Source organism: Schistocerca serialis, chromosome 1 (genome assembly GCF_023864345.2).
Source record: "Schistocerca serialis cubense isolate TAMUIC-IGC-003099 chromosome 1, iqSchSeri2.2, whole genome shotgun sequence".
Lineage (NCBI taxonomy): Eukaryota > Metazoa > Arthropoda > Insecta > Orthoptera > Acrididae > Schistocerca > Schistocerca serialis.
Genome location: NC_064638.1, coordinates 116,806,780 through 116,822,446, shown reverse-complemented (window position 1 = coordinate 116,822,446; position 15,667 = coordinate 116,806,780). Strand labels below are relative to the sequence as shown.

General features: G+C 37.9%; 1 protein-coding gene across 12 annotated transcripts in view; it reads right to left on the bottom strand.

The window, feature by feature from the left end:
- The window catches only part of LOC126463202 (uncharacterized), a 188,574-nt gene that overhangs the window by 118,399 nt on the left and 54,508 nt on the right, over positions 1-15,667 (bottom strand). For 11 of the 12 annotated variants that reach the window (XM_050096134.1, XM_050096137.1, XM_050096138.1 and 8 more), the window contains exons 3-5: positions 15,073-15,228; positions 10,526-10,648; positions 28-156 (exon numbers count right to left, since the gene is read on the bottom strand). In XM_050096134.1, coding sequence (XP_049952091.1) covers positions 28-156; positions 10,526-10,648; positions 15,073-15,228 — 408 coding nt within the window. The remainder of the gene's footprint in view (positions 1-27; positions 157-10,525; positions 10,649-15,072; positions 15,229-15,667) is intronic. The other variant, XM_050096141.1, reaches the window with a different exon arrangement.

The following is a 15,667-nucleotide window of genomic DNA, read 5'->3' as shown; positions in this document are numbered from 1 at the left end:
TTACCTTCTATCATTTCATATTATTACCTTTCTTCCTCTTCACTGGCGTGTCAACATCCTGATCACCAGTATCTGTTTCGAATTTCCTTATACATTCAGCAAGCAGTCTGGGCTTTTTGAAAATGGGGGATAACTCATCTTCTTCATATTTATACCCTGAGAAGAAAGATTGTAAATGCAATTTGAAACATTTTTAACTACCCAAATGTATAACTCTATAGCTAATTAAAATAAACACTGCCCACTCACAAAATTTTGTATGTACTATACAGGGTGGTTCAGGAAGAATGTCACATAATTTGTGAGGTGATTCTATATGTGAAAATAAACCACAAAAGTCCTATGAAGATGTGTCCAGTTTTCGATCATTACTCAACTGGAGTGGATTGAAGAGTACAATATCCATGAATGATTATAAAGACAAGTGTGAATATTACTTACCAAAAAGCTGTGTAGGTGCGGTGGCGGACAGAATCATGGTGGGACAGATAACTGATCCATCCTACAAGAGGTGTGGAGGTCCTACAACAGATGGCAGCACTGTGATGTCACACTGAGGCAACAGCTGCAAGCTTACCCAGTGTGCAATTGTGGGCTGGATCAGTGAGCAGTCATGAGGCTGTGTGCATGTTTTGCTCGGGTGGCATTTAATTGAGCAAAGTCCATTGTGTACGGGTACTTTCATGGCAGTGCCCATGAGGCTGTGACAGACTACTAGAGACGTTTCCCTGATCGACGAACCCCTGTGTCAGGGTATTTCCCAAGATTTTTCAAACATTACATGAATCTAGAACACTACCCGGTGTACATGTAACATCAGAACATGAGGCCATCCAGTCAACTGAGGAAAGGGAAGACATTATTGCAATGGTACACTGGAGTCCATCATCAGTACATGACGCATTAGCTATCAGTTTGATATTCTACAAATACAAGTGTGGTGTACATTACATTCCAAGGGCTTGTACCTGCTCCATGTACAACCCATGCAACATTTGCATCCACGTAACTCAGTAAGCAGACAACAATTCTGTGAATGGTTGGCTGTACACAGAGATGTTGTGCAGTACATTCCATTTCAAGATGAGGCTACATTTACATGCAATGGTATCATGAACACCCACAATTCTCATACATGGACGATGGGGAACCCACATGATACTAGGGAAACAAGATACCAAGTTAGGTTCTCAGTGAACACTTTGTGTGGCATGACTGATGACCTGGTGACAGGACCTTTTTCCTGCCAAATTGCATGACAGCCACAGCATAAGACATTTCCTGGCAGGAGACCCACCTGCATTTTTGGAAGACATGACATTAGAGCAACAATGGAAAAGGGACTTGTATCTTGATGGCTCACCTATTCACTGTGCCTGACACGTATCTCAGTATCTGAATAATACATTCCCTCAATGGGGAATGGGCTTTGACGGACCCATTAACTGACCTGTCAGATCACCCGACCTAACCCTATCACACTTCTGTTTATGGGGTTGGTTAAAGTAGGATTTGTATGCTACAAAAGTGGATGGATACACATGAAGAATTTGTCACTCATGGCATCAGTGCTGCTGCCCACATTAAAGTCCACCATATGATGTTCAACATACAATACAATACACCCTCAAATGCATTGGCAAGTGCATTGAGACAGGTGGGGAACTTTCCAAATACCTCTTGCAGAATGGATCAGTCACATGTCCCACCATTATTCTGTCCACCACACAGTGCCTACACAGCATGTTGGTAAGTAATATTCACATTCGTCTTCATAATCACACACGGATGTCGGTAGGCTTCACCCCACTCCAGTTCATTAATGATCAAAAATTGCACACGTGTTCCTAGACTTTTCTGATTAATTTTCATATGCAGAATCACATCACAAGTTATGTGACATTCCTCCAGAATCACACCATCTGTGGCTTTACTGACTTGTTATTGTGTTGTTATGACAGAAGTGGTTGATTAAATGGAGAGACTACAGCTCTATCATCAGACCAAAAAAAAAAAACTGAAATTTATATTTGGGTACATGATTAACGGCACATACTGTTCCCTGTCTCCTTCAGTGTTATACGAACAGCTGTCTGTCAGTGCCTGGTATTTGTGACCTCTTGTCCTCCTTTTATTCTTCTTCTTCCTTCTGTTCTTTTCGAGTGTCATTTCCTATGCATTGCTCTATCAGATATTTTCACACAGTTTAGACTTCTGTCCATGATGAATCTGACATTATTTGTCCTTTGCACAACTCAGTTGTTTATCAAATTTTATATTTAAATTGCTTGTCCAAAGTGACAAAGTCTCCCTCAGAGTCAAAATCTTCATCAGATCTAGCGAGAAGATAAGTTCACTGGACAAAATATCAGCCACACTCTTAAAGTACACCAGTCACTTTCTAGTGCTGTATATGGCATTGAAATGGTACCAGGTTGTCATGTTATTCTGAACTGCTTATGTAAGTCATGGCAGTGAAGTAATGTGACTTTCGGTTTCAAACCTGAAAGGAATTGCTGTTACCAGTGAATGCAGTTCCATCTCAACCAGTTTCCATGTGAATATTGCAAAGGGAAAGATGCACAGTGGACATTTGGAGTTAGGTATCTCAAAAAAAGGCCACTGCTCACACTGTCACACAAAAAGTTGCACATCTATAATGTGCCAAAAAACACAGAAACTGGACAGGAGCTGACTGGAGGCACATGACATATTTCGATGAGATATGATTTTCCCTCTCTTTAAATTAGGCAAGGAATCAGGCGTGATAATTGCTCATTGAGGCGTTTAATGTGCAGTGTGTGTGTGTGTGTGTGTGTGTGTGTGTGTGTGTGTGTGTGTGTGGGGGGGGGGGGGGGGGAGGGGGGAGGAGCTGTACTTCATGCTGGAGGTAACTGTGCGAAATGACTCCGGGTTACAGCGAACATGAACCAGGATGTCCATTTCAATATTTGCAGTGACCAAGTGTTATCCTTTCAGGGTGGCTACTCAAACTTGGAAATGAAATTCGCTGAGAATTCCAAGTGAAGTGTGAGGAGGAAGAAGGTGTCAAGAATGTGCTCCTGATAAATTAATGGTGAGCAGCAAGAGGGGGGGGGGGGGGGAAGCAGCATGCCACAATAATGGCTTTTTTTCCCTCTCAACTGAGCTATATACCAGCTACAAGCAGCAGTTTAACTATACCTTTTTTAAACATCAATAATTTATACAGAATAATATTCACTTCGAAATATTAAGTATTTTAAAATTTGTGATTTATTAAACTCAATAAAATTAAATTTCAATGCTAGGTTAAAACACTGAATTCCCTGAGATTTTATGAAATTCCTAAAATTCCCTGAGATTTTCCTGATTTCTCCAGGTGAAATATAATCCCCTGAGAATCCCAGGTTTTCCAGAAGAATCACTATCCTTCCCTTCTTCTCCCCAATGGACACCACAGTCATAAATTTATTAAATGAATGCAGCACTTCGTGACGGTTCTATTGTGTCCTTTTATATACAGCTAAACAATAGAAAATGGCTTAAAAATCCAAAACCAGTTGCGGAATAAGAAAGAAGGCTACATACATACAGTCAATGCTGTTCTGGCTGCAGCAGCTGGAGATAGCGATCATGTGTGTGTGAGGTGCGCTTGCTTGTGCGAATCTGTGTGTGTGTGTGTGTGTGTGTGTGTGTGTGTGTGTGTGTGGGTGTGTGTGTCATCTTTACAGTGAGTAGCAATCTATTCTTTTCATACTATCTGACTGACGAACTTCCTCATTTTGATGAGACTGGAGGAGTAATCTGTTTCACTTGCTAAAAACAAATAACAGTCAAGATCACAAAAATATTTCTTTATTTAAAACAACCAGTTTCGACAGACTCTGTTGTCATCTTCATGTCTTAAAAAACCTTTTTGTTATGAAAAGTGCTCATTTTACATTGGACCTCACACAGAGTTGTCATGTCAATAAAAATCATCAAATTACAAAAGGACCAGCATGCAATGAACACAGTTCATAACAAAAAGATTCTTTAAGACCTGAAGATGACAGCAAAGTCTGTCGAAACCACTTGTTTTAAATAAAGAAAAATTTATGTAATCTTGGCTGTTGAATGTTTTTAGTTTCATAATATTGTTGATATCCCAACCAGGACTTTCCAATATTTGAGTTTTGGGAGAATGTATGCAATCAAATGGATTAGCATACAAACGTAGCCAAAACTGGCAAAATAAAAGATCAGTATCATTCCAGGAAAATATTACGAAGTATGTGACAGTAATTAAACTGGAAACACTAAGCAGATCTGAATGCCTAACACTGAGTAAAACAGATGAACAAGAAGAACTGGGAAAGAAAAAAAAGAAAAATTTTGGGATCAAATCTTTGAAGTTGTATTGAATAATATTATTTCTTCATTCTTTTCTTTTCTTATACGTAAGCAATATGTAAACTGAATGAGTTATAGACACCGCCAAAGGGAAATTAGTGAGTTATTTTGTGGCAAGGATAAGTTTTGATACAACGTTAAATATCTGTGTGAAACAAAGTAAGAAGTTGAAGTTGTATTGAATCATATTATTTCTTCGCTCTTTTCTTTTCTTATCTTCATTTCTGCCCTTTGTCCAGTTCCTGTCTTTGTTCTTTTGTTGTGTTTATGTTCAATGTATTCCATTTTCTCATATGATTCTTGTAGTCCAGTTTTAGCTGCAATTTTGTGAACTGTTTCTATTATTATGTTTGCATGTTTTGTGCTTAGAAATTATTACAATATCGTCAGCAAAAGCGAGAAACTTCACACTGAATCTTACTCTTCTTTATCCTATATGGAATGCTTCGATGTATTTCTCTTGTAGTTCTTTATCCTACTCTCTCATGATCTTGTCTAAGACCAGATTGAAGAGAATCGGTGAGGGCCCACCGCCTGCCGACCTCCTGGATTGATTCTGAAGGGTTCAGAAATTTTTCCTATGAATTTAACTTCTGAAGTTGTGTCTGTAAGCATCTGATTGGCAAACTGACTGGTGATTTTGTCGATAGTTGCTTCTTTCATCATTAAGAATACTGTCTGTCTGCCTATGGAATCACAGGCCTTTTTTAAAACTAATGAATGTGAGGACTGTCTTTGATACTGAGGATTGTTTTAAAATTAAAAATTTGCTCCACATATGATCTACTTTTTCTGAACCCCACCTGGTACTTGCCAACTGTGTTTTGCTTAGTCTTCTACCTCATTCAGTAGAGCTTTGGATATAATTTTGTATGTGACTAGAAGCAGAGATATGCCGTGGTAATTTTTGATGTCTGTGCTATCTCCTTTCTTATGCAGCAGATGGACTATAGTTGTCCAGTATTCTTTCTTTCTCCCAATAAACTTTAATAATCTCATAAATGGTTTCAGCTGCCTGCTTCCCTCCCAGTTTCCACACCTCAGCTACTATACCATCTTCATCTGGTACTCTGTTGTTTCTCAGCTGGCCAAAGTATTATTTAATATGATGCAATGACGGTGGTTCTGAAGGCGAGTTTTCCCTCTGAGACAGAAAATTAGTCATTAGTTGGTTCCTTACCATTTAGAAAATTCTTAAAGCATTTTGCTACTAACTCACAGTTGTCTTTGTTACTAGTAATCAGTTTGCCCGTTGAATCTTTGAAGTTGTATTGAATCATATTATTTCTTCGTTCTTTTCTTTTCTTATACATATGCTATATGTAAACTGAATGAGTTATAGACACCGCCAAAGGTAAATTAGTGAGTTATTTTGTGGCAAGGATAAGTTTTGATACATCGTTAAATATCTGTATGAAACAAAGTAAGAAATATGCTCTTCAATTTATTAATTCCTGCATCTTCACTCTTTTGTTTTGATAAGTGGTAGCGTACGGACATATGCTTGGATCTGTTGTACCAGCATTATTAAAAATGTGTATTTCAATCCTTCATTAAAAAGTGTTATAATAAGTTATTAGAAAAGCAATATTTATTTGCACAGTTAAGAGGTCAACTCCTATCTGTTCACCATTTCACTCACTGTCGTGATCCTGCATCAAGGTGCAGATGAGAAGAATTTATGTGGTATCCGAAGAAGTGCTCCTGCATCAACATTGTCACAATCAAGGCTAAACACAATGAAATTAATGAGAAGCAGTAAGTAATGCAAATTATGTTTATTGACCTTGAATGTACTGATATTAAAGGTCTGTCAATACTGGTATCAGTTAAATCACAAATTACCTTCAAACTTCTTTCAACTATTCTTTCCAATCAATTTTTCCAATTATTCTAGCAATTATTAATCCATTTCCATTACCACATAACTATTCAAAGTGAACATTCACCAGCTTGTTTCCTCAATAATTCTTATTTGAAAACTTTGTAGAAGTCTCTAGTGTTCTATTGTCTGACATTTGTGTCTATTTTCTTCAATCATTTTGTATCATACTGTGATTTCTCTATTCGAATTATTATTAGTAGCATTACTATTTTGAATATAATAATTCCAATCCCAAAGAAAGCAGGTGTTGACAGATGTGAAAATTACCCAACTATCAGTTTAATAAGTCACAGCTGCAAAATACTAATGCAAATTCTTTACAGACGAATAGAAAAACTAGTAGAAGCCGACCTCAGGGAAGATCAGTTTGGATTCCGTAGAAATATTGGAACACGTGAGGCAATACTGACCTTATGACTTATCTTAGAAGAAAGATTAAGGATGTGGTGTATAAGCCCCAACACACCACATCCTTAATCTTTCTTCTAAGATAAGTCATAAGGCAAACCTACGTTTCTAGCATTAGTAGACTTAGAGAAAGCTTTTGACAATGTTGACTGGAATACTCTCTTTCAAATTCTAAAGGTGGCAGGAGTAAAATACAGGGAGCGAAAGGCTATTTACAATTTGTACAGAAACCAGATGGCAGTTATAAAGAGTCGAAGGGCATGAAAGGGAAGCAGCGGTTGGGAATGGAGTGAGACAGGGTTGTAGACTGTCCCCGATGTTATTCAATCTGTATATTGAGCAAGCAGTAAAGGAAACAAAAGAAAAATTCGGAGTAGGTATTAAAATCCATGGAGAAGAAATAAAAACTATGAGGTTCGCCGATGACATTGTAATTCTGTCAGAGACAGCAAAGGACTTGGAAGAGCAGTTGAATGGAATGGACAGTGTCTTGAAAGGAGGATATAAGATGAACATCAACAAAAGCAAAACGAGGATAATGGAATGTAGTCAAATGAAGTCTGGTGATGCTGAGGGAATTATATTAGGAAATGAGACACTTAAAGTAGTAAAGGAGTTTTGCTATTTGGGGAGCAAAATAACTGATGATGGTCGAAGTAGAGAAGATATAAAATATAGACTGGCAATGGCAAGGAAAGCGTTTCTGAAGAAGAGAAATTTGTTAACATCCAGTATAGATTTAAGTGTCAGGAAGTCTTTTCTGAAAGTATTTGTTTGTAGTGTAGCCATGTATGGAATTGAAACATGGACAATAAATAGTTTGGACAAGAAGAGTTTAGAAGCTTTCGAAATGTGGTGCTACAGAAGAATGCTGAAGATTAGATGGGTAGATCACATAACTAATGATGAAGTATTGAATAGAATTGGGGAGAAGAGGAGTATGTGGCACAACTTGACAAAAAAGAAGGGACCAGTTAGTGGGACATGTTCTGAGGCATCAAGGGATCACAAATTTAGCATTGGAGGGCAGCGTGGAGGGAAAAAATCGTAGAGGGAGACCAAGAGATGAATGAATACACTAAGCAGATTCAGAAGGATGTAGGTTGCAGTAAGTACTGGGAGATGAAGAAGCTTGCACAGGATAGGGTAGCATGGAGAGCTGTATCAAACCAGTTTCAGGACTGAAGACCACAACAACAACAACAACAACAACAACACTATTTTGCCAAGCAATATGGGTGGGGTGATAAAACAAGTTGCCACCAGAAGTGATCCTCATTTATTTACATTTGTTGCATCTACTTTGGGAAATTAACCACACATGATCACAAATGAGTTATGTATTTCATGTAGTACAGTGGAGGGCATCATAGCCATACAGTTGTTATGCTGGAAGAACTTGTCTGTTACAGGAGGGGTATGGAAAAATGGCATATCCTAACATGGAGTTCAATCTTGCACACTCCCCACAGAAAGTTTGGACTTTGATCTTGATTTATGAAGACCACCAATGGAACATTTAGTATTTGACTATCGCTGTAGCTAGAGATGATAACAGCATATTCCAATTGCATACAAATATTTGTATATTCCTTGACAGGAGTAGAATGCTGACAATACCAGTTTCATATGTTATTTGATGTAACAGAATGCGTAGAACACACACCAGCAACCTTCACTTTATTTAAGAATCAGTGGTGCTTGTTTCTAAATTACAAATTCATCAGATGCCCCTAATGCTTTTACAAAAACACATGGGACGTATATTTACAGGTGAGTAGCCCTAGGGAACATATCACATGTGTTGACCTAACACCCAAGCTGTATAATGATAAATTTGCAAAATTCAAAACTCGTGCTTGGAGTTTCTCAGTGAAGTGATTCCAAACCAAATTGTGGCTGTTTCCTGCTGTACATAATAAACATTCTGTACATCGCAGTCATGATATTTTCAGGTTGACATATTAAGATGCAGACAGGCACAATTAAAAGACATTTACACATACACTTTCAGCCATAGCCTTCATCAGAAAAAGAGAGAGAAACACACACCACTCATTCACACACACAAGTGCACCTCACACACACATGATCACCAACTCTGATAACCCCAAGCTGCCGGAATTGGTGGTCATGTGTGCATGAGGTGTGTTTGATTGTGTGAATGAATGGAGTGTGTTTCTCTTTCTTTTTCTGGTGCAGTGGGACACGAACCACCTAAACATAATATGTTTCCTTATGAATCGGTAATGCTACTCACTGCGCTAAACCGACCACAAGACCTAGATGACTAATGGTAGCATCTTAGATCTCCTGAAAGTTTTAATCATAGCTATGTTACTAACCGAAATTTAATTATGACAAAATGTACCACGAACTATGGATTTTTCACGGATCCCCAATGTGATGTTGCCTTCAAATAGCATACGACATTTCTCTTCATTTTATTACAACAAATCATACAATTAACTATGGGTTTTGGAGAGATGCTCAATTTTCTGGTGCTCAGAAATGGCACATATACATATGGGCTTCAATTGAAAGCCAATAAATTGCCTCGCGACACTCTACTACATGGATATGGCATGCATGTGACATGGGTGGCCATCTCAGTGGGCAAGCTTCATATACACATTCAGAATAATATTGTTCTGTGTGTTTAGAAAGACTGCCCAATGTGCTATTCCACGCCATGGTGCTAAAATGCTCACTGTATGAAAGCATGGTCCATGTGCCAACAGCTTAGGCTTTTTCTATCTTGCAGCCTTTAATATTGTGGTAAATGGACCTCTCTTGTGAAGGACTACCTCAATAAGTATACCAACAATCCTGTGATTGCCCGTGCACAGTAAAATAATCTTGAATGAAAGCCAATCTTTCAGGCTATTCTGGCTCAATCAAAGCAAGATGCTCCTTCAATACAAATAAATGGTATTACTTCATGGTTTATAGTGTAAGAAAGTCCCTCCTACCTTGCCTTTTTTATTTGCATTCTATATAGTAACTCCCTGCCTTTATTTCCAAAGAAGCCTCTGTCAGCTCTTTTGTCTTCACTCCTTGCCTACTCATTTATTTTTGTTCTGTATTATATTTACTTCAAAAATTGTCCCTCTTACAGCCCATCATTTATTTTTATCCATTTGCTTTAACAACAGGAAAAAAATTCACAAAAATGAGTTAACCACTGCTGTTGGTCTGCTGTGAACATATGCAGAGCCCATATCTTGTGCAGACTTTCTGATATCCCAAGCGCCATTCCATCATGAAATAAATTGTTGGGACACAGTGTTTGACAAACCTGACTACCACGATTTAGATTTCCCATAATTTTTATACATTAGGTCAGGCAAATGCCAAGATAGTTTCTTTAAGAAAGTCACAGAGGAATTTATTTCCTTCTCTTGATCAAATAGGTAGTATATAATAACTATGGTGTGTGTCAACAGGACACAAAACCTTTAACTGCCATTCAGAACGATTCTCTCCATACGAATCCTTGGCTACATCTCCAAAGACCACCGTGATGATGAGATATTATTAAACTCTTCATCCATCCACTGCATGTGGCAACTGTAATTGATACCTTAGAGGTTACATCCAGTACAACATATTTATCTGGAGATGTTTCCTTGACTGTTACTAGTATGTTTTCCTGCTTGTATCTTGCAGCAGATCTGCATAATTAACAGAAATACGTGGAAATACATGTACCATCTGTCTTGAATCTCTTCTTTCTATACGAAGTCTGTCATTCTTATACAAATTTGTAGCAACAGGACACACACACACACACACACACACACACACACACACACATACACACACACACACACACACACTTGTTTATCTCATAATTACCTTCTTGATGGTTCTGTTGTGATCGAGTTGCATGCAGACGAGACCAAGTAAAAATGGAAGTATTTGGTTTCCCACTGGCATCCACTGGAGACTCTTTCTGGCACTTGCTGGATACATGGTCATCTGTAATTGATACTGAATTTGGACTCAAGTTCTGTAAGAATTAGAATTAAAAATGAAGATATAGGAGATCAAATATCATTACTGTATGATAAGGTAGCAGAAAATGTGAAAAAAATCGCTACCTGCAATTGCTGACTCATTGTATGTACAAGATGTTTTAACAGTTGTATTGCTGCATGTTAAAATATTTGTTTGTTGTGTGGCTACAGAAATTTTATTTCTCTCTTTTCATATAATGGCTGATAATGAAAAGGATGTGTGATGCGTTTGAAGAGAGGATGAGCTGTCAAATATCAGGTCACAAGCTGTATCATGCCAAAGGGAACTGTCCTTTAGATCAATGATTACATATTGTCCCTGTTTTCTCCATGTGATTTTTACTGACAATTTGTAACTTTATGTTAATGGAGTTGGTTTTGTGTGCAGTCTTATTTTACCAGACTGGCTTGTTTGTTCAAATATGCAAAGACTGTAATGACAAAAAGTTCTTATTGAAGATTGGGGGATAATGAAGTAGTTGCTCTTGTTTTGCATGTTTCGAATTATGTGGGAGAGACGGAGATTAAATTTTTCTGAAAAATAATTTCAAATTATATTACATGCTGAAGCCTGGAGGGAATGCCTGAGCTGTACAACAAAAGGTTGTGAATTATTTAGGCAAGACAATTTTAAGAGAGAATAACTTGTTTTAATCTTATATATTAGTTCTGAACCACAGACCTTGCCATTGATGGGGAGGCTTGTAGGCCACAGTGGCACAGGTAGCCATACCGTAGGCACAACCATAATGGAGGAGTATCAGTTGAGAGGCTACACAAACATGTGATTCTTGAAGAGAGGCAGCAGCTTTGTCAGTAGTTGCAGGGGCAACAGTTTGGATGATTGAGTTATCTGGCATTGTAGTATCAACCAAAATGACCTTGCTCTGCTGGTAGTGCAAACAGCTGAAACCAAGGGGAAACTACAGCAGTAACTTTTCCTGAGGGCATGCAGCTCTATTGTATGGTTAAATGATGGTGGCATACTCTTGGGTAAAACATTCCAGAGGTAAAACAGTCCCCTATTTAGATATCCAGGACGGGTCATACTCAGGAGGATGTCTTATCAGGAGAAACAAAACTGGCATTCTATGGATCAGAGCATGGAACGTCATATCCCTTAATTATGGCAGCTAGGTTAGAAAATTTAAAAAGGGAAACAGATAGGCTGAATTTAGATACAGTACGAATTAGTGAATTTCGGTGGCAGGAGGTACAGGACTTATTGTCAGGTGAACACAGAGTTACAAATACAAAATCAGATAGAGGTAATACAGGAGTAGGTTTAATAATGAATAAGAAAATAGGAACACAGGTAAATTACTATGAACGCACTACTGTAGCCAAGATAGACATGAAGCTCACATCCACCACAGTGGTAAAAGTTCATATGCCAATTAGCTCCGCAGAAAATGAAGAAATATATGATGAAATAAAAGATATTATTCAGATAGTTAAGGGAGACGAACATGTAACAGTCATGGGAGATTGGAATTCGATAGTAGGAAAAGCAAGAGATTGAAAAACAGTAGGTGAATATGGACTTGAGGAAACGAATGAAAGAGGAAACCATCCGACAGAACTTTGCACAGAGCATAATTTAATCTTTGCTAACATTTGTTTTAAGAATTCTGAAAGAATGCTGTATGCATGGAAGAGAACTGGCGACATCGGAAGATTTCAGAGTGATTATATAATGGCAAGACACGGGTTTCGGAACCATATTTTAAATTGTAAGACATTTCCAGGGACAGATGTTGACTTCAAGCTCAATTTATTGGTTTTGAATTGTAGATTAAAACTCAAATAGCAAAAAGGTGGAAAATTAAACTGAAAGAACCAGAGGTTGTTAAGAGTTTCAGAAGAAGCATTAGGGAACAACTGACAAGAACAGGGGAAAGAAATACCATAGAAGAAGAATGGGTAGCTTCAAGAGATGAAACAGTGAAAGCAGTGGAACATCAAATAGGTAAAAAGATGAGAGATGAGGTCTAGTAGAAATCCTTGGATAACACAAGAGATATTGAATGTAACTGATGAAAGAAAAAAATATAAAATGCAGTAAATGAAGCAGGCAAAGGAAATACAAATGTCTAAAAAATTAGACTGGCAGGAAGTGCAAAATGGCTAAGCAGGAATGGCTAGAGGATAAATGTAGGCATTTAGAAGCATGTATTGCTGGGGGAAGATAGATACTGGCTACCGGAAAATTAAAGAGGCCTTCTGAGAAAGGAGAAGAATCTGTACACATATCAAGATCTCAGATTAAAAACCAGTCTTAAGCAAAGAAAGAAAAGCTGAAAGGTGGCTATACAAGGGAGATGAACTTGAGGTCAATAATATACAAATGGAAGAGGACATAGATGAAGATGAGACGGGAGGTATGATACTGCAAGAAGAATTTGATAGAGCACAGAAAGATTAAGTCAAAACAAGGCTCCAGGAGTAGACAACATTTTGTTAGAACTACTGAGAGCCTTGAGAGAGCCAGCCATGACAAAACTCCTCCATATGACATGCAATATGTATGAGACAGCCAAAATACCCTCAGACTTCAAGAAGAATACAATAAATCCAATTCCAAAGAAAGCAGGTGCCGATAGGTGCAAATATTATCAAGCTATCAGTTTAGTAAGTCATGGTTGCAAAATATTAGCACGAATTCTTCAGAAGAATGGAAAAACTGGTACACGTTGACTTTGGGGAAGACTAGTTTGGATTCCGGAGAAATGTAGGAACATGTGAGCTAATACTGACCTTGACGACGTCTCTTAGAAGCTAGGTTAAGGAAAGGCAAACCTACATTTATAGCATCTGTAGACTTAGAGAAAGCTTTTGACAATGTTGACTGGAATATTATCTTTGAAATTCTGAGAGTAGCAGCGGTAAAATACAGATGGCAGTTGTACAACTCAAGGGGCATGAAAGGGAAGCAGTGGTTGAGAAGGGTCTGAGAAAGGGTTGCAGCCTATCCCCTATGTCATTCAATCTGTACATTCAGCAAACAATAACGGAAACAAAAAATATTTGGAATAGGAATTGAAGTTCAGGGAGAAGAGTAAAAACTGTGAGGTTTGCTGGTGACGTTGTAATTCTGTCAGACAGCAAAGGATGTGGAAGAGCAATTGAATGGAATGGACAATGTCTTGAAAGGGAGGTTTCAGGGTAAATCAGATGATGCTGAGAGAATTGGATTAGGAAATGAGACACTTAAAGTAGTAGATGAGCTCCATTAGTTGGGCAGCAAAATAACTGATGATGGTCGAAGTAGAGATGATATAAAATGTAGATGCAACGGCAAGAAATGCATTCTGAAGAACAGAAATTTGTTAACGTCAAGTATAGATTTAGGCGTCAGGAAGTCTTTTCTTAAAGTATTTGTGTGGAGTGTGAGAATATATGGAAGTGAAACATGGATGATATGCAGTTTAGACAAGAAGAGAACAGAATCTTCTGAAATGTGGTGCATCAGAAGAATGCTAAAGATTAGATGGACAGATCACCTAACTAATGAGGATGTACTGAATAGAACTGGGAAGCAAAGAAATTTGTGGCTCAAACTGAGTAGAAGAAAGGATCATTTGGTAGGCCACATTCTGAGACATCAAGAGATCACCAGTTTCGTATTGGACGGAAGTTTGTGGGAGTAAAACTCATAGAGAGAGACTAAGAGATGAATATAGTAAGCAGATTCAGAAGGGTGTAGGTCACAGTAGTTACTCGGAGATGAAGAGGCTTGCACAGGATACAGCAGCATGGAGAGCTGCATCAAACCAGTCTTGAACTGAAGACAACAACAACAACAACAACAACAACAACATTAGTTATGTGCCACTAAGTGACAATTTAATTAAAGTATGATGACAGATAAATAGGAAGTCAGTCAGTCTTATCCCTGCTCTACATATCTTAACATCTCTTCCTTCTCATGCTGTAGAAAGCTGAACCTGCAATCTAAAAATGGAAATAAATATAATAAGGCAATGAAGAATTTGGGTACAAAGTAGGAAACACAGAACTGTGATACATTTTCTATGCTGGTTGAACTGTTATGTTGTGTTCAAAGAACTTGGAGGAGATAAATTATAAAGTGTAAACTTCACCCATGACATGACAAGTACCACAGATTTATCTGAAGGCATATCCTCAGCTGTTATTAGTGTGGTTTTGTGCAGCACATGTACATCACTAATGGGAATCCATGCACCATTTATCAAGAGCCTCTCCGTTCTACACAAGATCTGTCTCTGTCATTCTTCTACAATTGTATAGCGACTGGAACTCTGAATTACAACAGGGCTTCAGCTCCTGCTCCCCCCCACCCCCCCCCCCCCACCCAAAAAAACCACCACTTGTTTATTGTTTATTGCAATATTAGTTCATTACCTTGGTGGTTCTGCTGTGACTGAATTATGTGTGGAGACCGATCAAATACAGTAGTATTTAGTTCCTCATTGATGTCCACTATAGACTCTTTGTGGCATTTGCTGGATACGGGGTAATCTGCAATTGGTAATGAATCTCCATCTTTGGACCCAAGTTCTATAAGAATTAAAAATCTAAAATAAACATATAGGATAACAAAAAATAACTACTTTGTGATAACTGTGGCAGTAAATGTAACTACTCTTTCAAAATGTATTGACAATCATAAGGTTATCTAAGGCTTCAGACATCTGTTTGACAAGAAATGGAAAGAGTATGAGACATACATATGGTAGATGATATCCAAAAACAAAATAGCTTTCTCGTCTAATGTTGGAAGAATACAATCAACAGCAAATGTCATTTGGGCTGGATAAATTCTGTGCAAATCAGTTACCTTGTATTTGGAATTCATACAATAACATCAGTGGCTGATAAGTTATTCTTAATTAGTTCTACCCTCAATCTTTTTAACAAAATGTATGTAGTCACATTTTCTTCCCATTTTCTGCCAACTCATTGGACTTTCTCATTCTGAATTTACTTTCTGGAAAAT